General features: G+C 57.9%; 1 protein-coding gene across 2 annotated transcripts in view; it reads left to right on the forward strand.

Annotated features, from left to right (window-relative positions):
- Positions 1 to 11411, forward strand: part of LOC125915952 (guanine nucleotide-binding protein G(o) subunit alpha-like) — a 77060-nt gene that overhangs the window by 53127 nt on the left and 12522 nt on the right. For both annotated transcript variants that reach the window (XM_049622045.1, XM_049622044.1), the window contains exon 2: positions 7721 to 7881. In XM_049622045.1, coding sequence (XP_049478002.1) covers positions 7721 to 7881 — 161 coding nt within the window. The remainder of the gene's footprint in view (positions 1 to 7720; positions 7882 to 11411) is intronic.

Below are 11411 nucleotides of genomic sequence, written 5' to 3' on the forward strand. Positions count from 1 at the left end.
TTCCCACCCCACCCGGCGACGGAGAAGTCTCCTGGGCCCTGTCTCCACATGCCCCCCCTCCCTGCCCACCCCTTTCTCCAGATGCTCACGGATGCGGTTTTCCAAGAGGGTTCTCCAGAGTTGTGGGCGTCCCAGCGGTACCTCGCCTCCACCTAGAGCAGCTCCAGGCCATTTGTATGTCAGCATGATGAGCAAGACACCATGTTAATGCTGTTTTTAAATCACTGATGTGGTGGGGCGCCTGGGTGGCTCAGTCGCTTGAGCATCTAACTCTTGATCTCGGCTCAGGTCACGATCCCAGGGTCGTGGGATTGAGCCCGTGTCCGGCTCCGCACCGAGAGTGGGGCCTGCTTGAGATTCTCTCTCTCTCTCTCTCTCTGTCTCTCTCCCTCCCTCTCTCCCTCTCCTTCTGCCCCTCTACCTGTCTACCCCACTCATGCCCTCTCTCTTAAAAACAAACAAAAAAAAGCATTGACGTGGTGAAAAAGAGTCTCGCGGGTATCTTCTGCACAGCCTCTCCAGAGCCTCCTGACCCTGAGGTGCCCAGAATGGTACCTTACCCACATTCACATGCTGAACACACTATCTGGCCATGCCTCAGAATGTTCGACCCCGTTACACACGACACGCACACACACACACACACACACACACACACACACACGTGGGCATCACAAGAGCAGGCAGGCTGGCCTCCTTGTCTCTCTGTGGCCCCCCAGCAGCTTGGGGTGGGGGGGGGTAGGGCAGTGGCACCCCTCAGTTTCATCTCTGTGCTCGTGCCTTCCATTTGGTCACACAGCCCTGTGAAGAAAACGATGGTTCTGTAATGCCCATTTCTCAGGTGAGGGCTTTGAGCCTCAGAAAGATTAAAGCCCAGACGGGCTCCCAAGCCTGTGGCTGAGGCCCCCAGAAGGCTGCCTGGAGCAGGGCCGGGAGCCTGGGGAGGGAGGGGCCAGAGGGGACCCTCAGAGGGGTGGGTGGCATGAGAGCCGGGCACTAAGCCAGGGAGTCCTAGCAGGCGGAGAGTGGTGGGCGGTGGGGGGGGGGGGGGGGGGGTCGTTGTGGACACTCAGCAACTGTCAGCCCACCCCACCCAGGCCCGTGCACCTGAGGCAGCTGGGCAGTCATGGCCTCTCTCTCACACACAGCGGGGAGCCCTCCCTCCCTCTCTGCAGCGGGGCCCTGGGCCAGTGGGGGCGGCGGTGGCGAGAGGCGCCGCTCCCTCACCCCTGCGGCAGGGGCCCGCTTCCCTGGCTCGGGCCTGGCAGATGGCTCCCTCGCTGTGACCCTGAGGGAAGCGGTGCCACGATGCCTCTTGGACGTATGCGAGGCGTTTCTGTTAGTGGTGACAGTTGGGGCACTACAGGCATTTAGTGGTCGGGGGCCAGGCGGGCTGGTGTGTGACCGAGCCGCACGGTGCAGGATGTCTTGCCTCGCACTCAGCTGTGCAGGGCGCTGTCAGACGTGCAGGTCCGTGAACGGCCTAATTAAACTCCCTGCAGAGCCGTTCCCACAATCCCGCCAACCTGCCTCTAGTGTCCAGCATGCGGCCGGTGCCCACCTCACGCCTACAGCCACACACACAGGAAACCGAGGACAGTATGCAGGCACTGCACCCGGAGCGGGGTCCACGCCCTGAGAGGCGGGGGGTCAGAGGAGCTGCGTGGATCCCAGTAATGGGAGGTAGGCCTGACGGTCTCAGCAGACCAGGAGGTGGAATCGTCAGGACTATTTGGGGGTACAAATGCATAAGTAAAACAGACAAACAAAATACATCCTCGACAGGATTTGGAAAAAAAAGAAAAAAAAATCAAGAGATTGACTCAAGTAACTGGAAAGCCAGAGGTATATGTGACTGCAGGCACAGCTGGATCCAGGTGCCGACAGGTTATCGGGTCTCGCGGTGTCTCCCTCTCTCAGCTCTGCTTTCCTCAGTGATGGCTCCATAGTCAGGTGTCTCTTTCCTAAAAGTTCCTACAAATGTCCTGGGACCGGTTGGGCCAGTGAGACTGATTGTCGTCTAATTGAACAAATATGGATGCGTTGTCTACCCCAAACTATTCACTGAGACCAGCGGGATGACTGGCCGGGCCCCGACCATGTGTCCACTGCTGGAAGCAGGGGACAGAGTCAGCTCCACCCGAATTGCTCAGGCTGAGTCAGGGGACGGTCTCTCCTTCAGGGAGGCTGGGGCTCTAGGACCAGAAAACGAGGGGTGGAAGGCATCTCAGTAGAGAGGGCAGCTGTCCGGCAGAATGGGATCGAGGGAGGGGGCAGGGAGCTGCCACCTCCAGGCTGGCCACCGCCATCTCTCACACTGCCTGGCGAGAGCACAGCACGTGCTTTCCACAGAAGTTAGCCTCAGCATTCTCCACTGAGTACAACTCTGTAGGTCCCACCTGGTGAGTCTGTCTTGAGGACCCATGCGTGGTTTGTCATACTTCCTATTGCCTAGACAGCCGGGCATTCTGTGGCAAGAGGTGACAGCACCATGGGGACTATAGCAGAGGCAGAGGTGCTGGAAAACATTCCCGCTACTGGCCCAGGAGGAGACCTGGATGGGAAAGTCGGGCCCAGTGTGAGCACCATCCCCTGGGCCCCGGAAGACAAGCAGACAAAGGGACAAGGGCCTTCCCTGGCTCCGTTAATTGCTGTTAGGCTTGGCACCCACAGGGCTAGGCCCAGCCTCGCACCCTCCACAGTGCCCCAGAGCAAATTGGCAAGGTCCCTCCTCCCCTTCCAAGCCTGACCCTTCGCACCCTTCCTTCTTACCCATCTCCTTCCCTTTTGTTAGGGGAGCTGGGCTGGGACGAGCGAGTCCTCGGCTCGGGCCTCAGGTAAAGAGGCTGTTGACTAGAAGCCAGTAGAGAAGGTTGACCTTGGCTCCAAGCTGTCCTACTTACTAGCTGCATGGGCTCGGGCCCATTCCCTCACCTCAGAACCTCCGTCTCTCCATCTGTTAAATGGGGTGGCGACCTGCAGTTACTGTGATGATTAAATTAGCTATAAATATTGGTGAAATCAACGAGATGAGAAGAGTTGGGGAACTTAGAGAGGAGGGAGTGAGAAATTGGGGCTGTGCCCGATAAAATGCCAAGGGCCCGTTCGTTACACAAATGTTGCTGAGCGCCAGCTCTGTACAAAGTACGGTGTGAGACCTGGGGTACTGTGAAAAATCAGGAAACCCCCTGCCCTGAGGAACAGGCACCTGTGACACCAGCTGTGACATGTGTGGTCGGTGCGCTGTGGGAATACACTCCGCCTGGGGGCATCGAGGAGGGCTTTCCTGAGGAAGTGACCTTTGAGATGGGAGGAGCCCAGGCACAGGTCCGTGAGGTGGGATGACCCTGGTTTACCTGGGCAGCAGAAAGAAGGGCTGTGTGTTTGGAGCCCCATGAGAGAGTCCCATGAAGGGTGGGAGGAGATTGGAACGCAGGGGTGGGTGGGGGCTTGGAAGCCAAGGTAATGAGTTTGGAATTTAGGCCTGATGAGAGCCCAGTGAAAGAGTCTCAACAGGGAGAGTTATTGTACTCATTCGGATTAGGTTTGATTGTGAATATCTGAGCCCTGGAAAATAATGATTTTAGTAATAAATTTATTTTATTTTTTTAATATACTTTTTAATGTTTATTTATCTTTGAGAGAGAGAGAGAGAGAGAGAGAGAGAGAGAGAGCAAACAGCGGAGGGGGAGAGAGAGAGGGAGACATAGAATCTGAAGCAGACTCCAGGCTCTGAGCTGTCAGCACAGAGCCCAACGCGGAGGGTCCAACCCAACGAACTGTGAGATCATGACCTGAGCCGAAGTCGGATGCTTAACTGACCGAGCCACCCAGGCGCCTCAGTAATAAATTAATTTTAAATTAAAAAAGAAAATCCAGAAGGCATGGGGTGCCTACAGAGTTATCAAAGACCTAGGCTGTTTTCATATCGCTGTTCTACTATCCCTAGGGTATAGACTTTGTCTTCACGATCCAAGTTGGCTGCTAGAGCTCCAGCCATCACATCTAAGTTCCAGCTTCAGGAAGGAGGAAGTGAGAGAAAAGGGTACAACTTCCCTTTAAAAAGGACATCCTTGGGGGTGCCCCAGTGGCTCATTCGGCTGAGCAACCGACTCTTGATTGGGTCCTGGGATCAAGCCTCATGTCAGGCTCTCTGCTGAGCATGGAGCCTACTTGGGATTCTGTCTGTCTCACCCTCTGTCCCTCATCCCTGTTCGCTTGCTTTCTCTCTCTAAAATAATACATACATACATACATACATACGTACACACATACATAAATAGGGCACTCCCCTTTGGTTTATGTCTCATTGGGTAGAACTTGTCACTGGGTCACACCGAGCTGCCAGCGAAGTTAGGAAATGCAGACTTTTACTTGGATGTCAGTGCGTTCGGTTCTTTTTCTAAGGGGAGACTTTATGTCAGGAGGAAACTAACAGCCTCCTGCTGGCTGCCGTGTGAAGAACAGACCAGAGAGAGGAGAGGGAGGCAGGGAGTGCTTGGGAGGGGACTGAGGGCAGCTGGGAGGAGAAAGACGGTGCTTGCTGGGACCCAGGGAGGTACGGGTGCATGAGGAGACGGGGAGAAGTGGTCTGACTGAAAACAGCTCTGCCGGAAAAGCCGGCGGGACACGGGACGTGGAAGGGCAGCAGCAGAACCAAGCGTGACACCTAGGCTGAGTCTGAGGAGCTGGGCCAGTGGTGGGGCCAGACGCTGAGCTGGGGGGAGAAACAGCAAGGGCAGGTCGAGGGTGCTGCCAGCACAGGACACCCCCCCCACACACACACACCGACCACCACCCCTCGGGGAGGAGATGGAACTGGGACGACGGCTCCAGACCCTGGGCTATCCCCTGGAGAACCCCCAGCATGCCACCTGTTGCAGCCTTCCCCGAGCTGTACCCTATGCTGCCAGACTCCAGGACACGGGTGGGGCAACCGAGGGTTCAGAGCGGTTTATAGACCACACCTCGCGGGGTGCAGCTCCAAGGCACTCAGATCAGAGGGTGTCTCTCACCCAGCAGAGTCTCGCCTGACCCCCCACCCCTCCCCCCCAACCCCATCCTGACTCCCTTCTCACAGATCGGGCAGAAACCACGAAGGTGAGGCCCACCAGAGGAAGCTGGGAGCACTCTGGCCAGGTTCTCCAGCCGCATTCCACAAATAGGACAGACGGCACACGGGGAGCTGAGGGAGACCGAGATTTCCCAAGGTCACCAGGCACTCGGGAGCAGCATCAGCGTGTTGGCCCCTGATTCATAGGCCTCTTTTTAGCCCCAGGTGGAGGCAGCACCCCTGCTCACCCACCCTGCCTGAGTCACTGCCTGCCCGGGGTGCCCATCACCCAGGCGCCAGGGCCAGCTTTCCAGGTCGATGTCCCAGGGGAGGCTCAGATGCTGCAGAGATGCCTCTCCAACACAGTCCTGCCCCTCTTGGCGGGCAGCCCTCCTTGTCCGCCGTGGGTGACTCGGGAATCCTAAGCCTGGGGTCTTTGGGACGGGAACCCTAGGGAGCACTGTGGCCTGGCCTGGCCTGCTAGCCTGCAGGCCAACTGTAGCTTGCTTCCCAGGGTAGACGGCCGCCAGAACTTTCCCATCTACCTTCTGCAGTAGACGGGCCTCTGACACATAAATAGCTACCTCGCTACATAGCTCAGTTCTGGAAAGTCTCCACAGAAGGCTTTGGCCCCGCATACCTTTTGTGCAGAATCTTTTGTCAGCCACGCAGTGCCCAGGTGCTAACCTCATTTCCTTTGTGTCTCTCCCACCCCAAGGGACACCTGCAGATTTCCAGCAGTTTCCCTCACTTCTTGAACCACATGCCACGGATGAAGTAGTCTGTGTTTCCTCTAGCTCAGTCGGAGGACTGGGTGTTGAAAGGACTTGAGAGTAGAGTGACGGGCTAGTGATGATTACCATGCCCATGAATAGAAAACCCGACGCCAGAGAACCCAGGAGGTCAAGGATATGGCAGGCCTGGGGCACCCCACTCCCAACCCCCAGCAAGGGCTCAGCCTTACCATGGGCTCCAGCCCGTGCACGCTGAAACTGGGGGAAAGGCAGCTGGAAGAGGGGTCCCAGGGGCGCTGACGCATACAGCGGGGCCCACTCTGCCCTGCACCCACTCAGCTCCCTGGATCTGCCCCTGTCAGTGCTCTACGTCTTGTCTGGGGCCTGGGATGTATGAGGGGCCAGGCTGCGGAGAGGATGAGGGGGCCTGAACACCATGGCTTCCTGCTTCTTTCTGGTAGCCTCATGCTTAGGGGCTTCTCCGCGAGTGGGACACGGGTCTTGGTGACACCACTGACTCTGGGGGCGCAGCCCCTTAGGCTCGCGCTACCGAAAAATCCCAAGGAAAGAACACAGCCGGCCCAGAGCAGGGCCTGTGCCTGCCAGCCCCCGTTCACCCGTTCACCCGCTCCTGGCCTCAGCTTCCCACACCTGCCTTCCTAGGCCCATGACCTGCCCGGGAAGCTGGCCTGGGCCCGAGGGACTGTGGGCTTCTGAACACGAGGGGTCCAGCGTGCGGCCACGCCCACTCCTCGCCTGGCCCTGCACTCCCAGCCACACCTCTCTCCCCACCGCCGGAATGCCGCCCAGCACTAGGCCGTTACAGCACCTACAAAGAGCCAGGGACCGGGGGCAGGCGGCAGCCACGGGGCAGAGTTGTTCTTCAGAGCCCTCTGGGGTATCGCGGGCCAGAGGGGCTACACGGTGTCTGTCTCCCGCTGTTGGGTCAGGAAAGTGATCCGAGCAAGGCTCTGTCGCAGACCTTTCTGGTTAATGCCTGTCACCCTTGGTGTGCCCCCTGCTCCAGGCACCGACTGCCATCAGAGGTGCCACGGTCAGTCAGCAGCTGCTCTCGGCACATGTGGGTCTCCTCACGGAGGCTGGCCTTGGGGTCGGACACTCCTGATCTTGAGTCCCAGCTCTGGCACTTTCCTCTTGTGAGCATAGGCGAGTGCCTTCCCCTCTCTGGCCCTCAGTTTCCTGACCTATACAATGGGAATAGTAACACCGTGACTAGTTATTGCCACACAACGGTACTAACAAACTTTCCCTAACTCAGTCACTTACAATGGCAATTCTTTCCCTTCGTGAGGCAGGGCTTCCGCTGGGGATCAGAGACCCCAGGGCGGCTCAGCTGTGCTCCGCGCGTCCCTGATCCTCTTCCTGGAGTGACCAGGAGAGCCTGGGCGGAGGCCCAGCGGGACAGGTGGGACCACGCAAGGCCTCTGAAGGGCTGGACCCTGTCCCACAGCCACTCACAGTCAGGCACAGAGGAAATCCTCTCTACCTCCAGGGGGCAGGGACCGCAGAGACACAGGCAAAGGGCATGCACATGGGCAGGGGTGAAGACCCAGGCCCTTTAACGCGGTCTCCCGCCGCTCCTTCATGAGGTGCTTGTGAAATTCTGAGCAGAGAGGGAGTGTGCCCTGTAGCGTCCTTTGTAAACTGTTAAGTGCTACACGTGTGCACGAGGTACTGGGGATGGTGAGGTGCTGGGACTTCTCCAAGAGCCTCCGACTCTCCGGAGAGACCTCCGGAGGTCTCCCCCCAGCCCCAGGGGCCTCGGACACAGGACCGTGTCCAGATTGTGCCTGGTGGCTCACGTCTCCTGAGCGGGCTGAGGGCTGAGCCGCTGTCCCGGGGCCCCGGCAGGTGCCCGGCCGGGGCTCTGGCCCCACCGAAGCCTCAGAGCCACCATCATCTCCCCTCACAGGCCGACGCCAAGATGGTGTGTGATGTGGTGAGTCGGATGGAAGACACCGAGCCCTTCTCCGCAGAACTGCTCTCGGCCATGATGCGGCTCTGGGGTGACTCAGGAATCCAGGAATGCTTCAACAGGTCTCGGGAGTATCAGCTCAACGATTCCGCCAAATAGTGAGTGTCTCGGGTCTGGGGAGGCCGCCAGCGGGGCTCCGATGTGAGCGTGGAAGGGGACGGGGACGGCGGCCAGGGGGGGGTCCGTGGCTGAGGTCAGAAGTGCCGTGAGATGTTCTGTCTCGGGTGTCAGGAGAGGCGTCAGGAAGGAGTGGGAAAGGGCTTCTCCCACCCCCTGGATGAGGACGAGGCCAAGGAGCTGGAGGACACAAGAGACCGCTAACCGCGGGGCTCCCAGAGGGCGGGGCTTGGCACTCCAGAAGGAAGGTCTTTAGGAGAACGACCATTTTTCCCCCCTGGAGAAGCCCGGACCCCATAAGTACAAATCGAGAGCCATGGAGGCAGAAAATAATTTACGTGATGGCGTTTTGTTTCATTTGAGGCAAACTTTCCATTCCTCTATCTTTAAAATTAAAAATAAGGAAATAATGGAAGACATCCTTTGATAGTGTGTTAGAGAAGAGAAGAGAGAAGGAAAGGGAAGGAGAGGGAGGAGGCTCAGTGACAGCCAGAGAGCGCTGGAAGGGGAAGACAGGAGAGGCCGAGAAAGTGGCCTGCAGGGTTGGTGGGGTGGGGATGGGAGGTCTCTTCCTGTGAGAGCAGCTTTGTCACTTCAGGCTTCCCTGGGGTTACATGCCCTTGTTCCCTAGATTGGAGGCTCCACACCCCTGGGAATGGTCCACACTGGTTGGGAACATGTCTTCTGTCCTGGAGATGTTGGGACGACACCCCACTTTTGCAGCCTTGTGCCCAGGTTGTCAGTGGGAGCCCCTGGGCTTAAACCCACGATCTTAGGCCGTGTGCGCTCCGACACTGAACTGATTCAGCCATCCTCACCCCTGCTGCTCTTCCAGGACCACTCTGCCCCCAGGAGACCTTTGGCAATGTCTGGGGACAGTCTTGATTGTTCTGACTAGGGTGGTGTTCCTGGCATCTAGTGGGCAGAGGCCAGGGATGCCGCTGAACATCCTATGGTGCACAAGACAGACCTCCATAGCAAGGAATTATCTGGCCCCAAATGTCAATAGTGCTGAGACTGAGAAACCCTGCTACATAGCAGAAGCTGGGGCCCAGAAAATGGCAGCTGCTGATGGACATTGGGCCGTATCTGTTGGCCCAACTAGGGACTTGAGTAAGGCCAAAGCATCTCCCATTTCTGCACACTTAGACTGTATACTGGGTAAGTGCTAGGCCCCGTGAGCCCCAGGTGGTAGGGACCCAGGCCCCAGGCCCGGATGAACCCCCAGGGACACATCGGTGGGCCAGGGTGCGAGCCCAGGGGTTTGTGTCCACACTCAGGTCACTCCTCCAATAGATCTGGGTCTTCCTCCTAAGACGTTCCAGTGGGGAGAGAGTCCTGCTTCCTTCTCCCCTTCCCTGCCCCTGCTGGGCCCAAGTCCAGGGACTTCCCATCCCCCACTCCCTTTGATGCCCTCAATTGTGCTCTCCACTTAAGTTGTTGTCCATTGAATTGTAACATGAATTCATTGCAAAAAAAAAAAAAAAATGTTTAACAGTATAGAGAGGTATAAAAGTAATAGTAAATTCTCCCAAGCCTGTCCGCCTCCAACTTTTAACTATTTCCATTTCTTTGTCCCAGTGTTGTCCAGGAAAACCTGACCCTCCAACCTGCCTGTCTTCCATGTCTCTTCCCTGCTTCCAGTGTTTTGCTAGTTAGGGCATTATTTGTGGATCTTCTGGTGGTTACTTTCATTACTTTAAATAAGAAACTTGAGTCAGTATTTGTCAACTCCCCAAGTCAGCTGAGGAAATCAGCCTTCTCTCTGCGTGTTTGTCTCTGGAACAGGGTCCCAGGGCAGGCAAGGGCAGGGACCCACAGCAGTCAGGTTCAGAAGGGCTTAAACACTTCCTGGTCCAGGGTGTGGCTTTGCTGTTGTGGTTTTAGCAGCCAGATCTCCTCTTCTGACTGAATCCTGGGTGCGACATATGAAAACAGTTAACAGTGGGTTTGTTGTGACTGAGGGAGAGGGAGCCCCACTGGGCCATCTCAGGGCACAATTCCAGGGGGATGGTGTGAGTGGCTCCCCAAGGCCCAGAGCCTGTCACTAGGTCCCCAGCCCGGTCACCTCACTTGCAGGTGAGGATACCAGGGCTGGTGCGGCCAGGCTCCTGTGCAGGCTCTCACTGTCTCCCTGCACCCAGGCCTCTGTGAACAGAGCAGACTCTCCCTTTGTGCCTCTGACCGATCCTGAGACAGGCCCCAGAAGCCCAGAAATCTAAGCACCCGTCCAAGCAGGGGCTGTACAAGCCAGTTCCATGGTTTGGTTAGGACTGTTTTTTCTCCTGCCTCTCTCGGGAGCCCACCCCTCAGGCTGTGCTCCCACACCCCTGCTAAGACTGCTCGGGCTCTTGACTGCCTCCTGGAGCCCACTCCTCACGGTGCCCCCAGGGAGGGGGTGGTGCCTCAGGCTTCCTTGCCTGCCACCCTTTCTCTGTCACCTCCCCGCCCTCCGCCTGTGCCCTCACTGGAGTCCTTGAACCTCTTCCAGTCTATGCAGAGTGCCTGGGTGATCTCCAGCCTCGTCGCCCTGAATTCCTCACACACCCGGACAGATCTCATTTATGTCACCAGCCCAGCCCTCCCTCCCGAGTTCAGCCTACTCGGTGTCCATTTGGACACCTCAGCACATCTCAAATTCATACGTGCCCACTGACTCCTGGCTCCCAACCACCCCAGACCTGCTCTGCCTCTGTTCTTCCTCCCACCGAGTGCAGCTTTGTCACACCGTGAGGAGGCGGCTTTTATGGGCTCTGCGTCCCACACCCCACCCTCCCCCAGGCCCCTGCATAGCTGCCACTGTGGTGTGACCTGCCACAGCCTCTCTCCCCTGCACGGCTTCAACAACCTCCCGACAGGTGTCCCTACTCCTCCCTCCCGATCTGCTCTCCTTACGGCACCAGAGCCATTATTCCAACACTCTGCATCAGAACCTTCCAGAGGCTTCCTGTCCTACTCAGAGTGAAAGCCGAGGTGCCTAGAATCACTTCACGGGGCTACCAGCCGTGCCCCACCCTTGCCTCCGTCACCCCACTCCAGTCCCACAGCCCTTCTCCTGCCACACCTCCGACCTCCCCACCCCTGTCCCGTGTCTGCGTCCCAGGCTCCTCCTCCACCGCAGGACGGCCTCTGCACAAGCCGGCTCCCTCAGTCTCCACTCCAGTGTCATCCTGCCTTCTCCAGCCACCCTCTGTCCGATAGCAGCCCTCCACAGACCTCCTCCTTACCAGCCGTCTGAGTCTTTCCTCCTGATATGCTCTGTACCTTACTTAGCTGTTAATTATCTCACATGCGCGCGCACACACACGTAGGCTCCAGGAAGGCAGGACTGTGTTGGTCTTGCTTGTGGTCTCCTCCCAGCACCCGGGACAATGGGTAGGTGGAGTATACAGCAGGCCTCTCCCTTGGCCATCTCCCTGGGCGAGGCTCGGCCAGCACAGAGACGGAGGGCCAGATTTTCTGTCTAAAGGAGGTTTCCCGGCTGGGGCGGGGGGGGGGGGGGGGGGGGGGG

This window comes from Panthera uncia (genome assembly GCF_023721935.1).
Source record: "Panthera uncia isolate 11264 chromosome E2 unlocalized genomic scaffold, Puncia_PCG_1.0 HiC_scaffold_19, whole genome shotgun sequence".
Taxonomy (NCBI): Eukaryota; Metazoa; Chordata; class Mammalia; order Carnivora; family Felidae; genus Panthera; species Panthera uncia.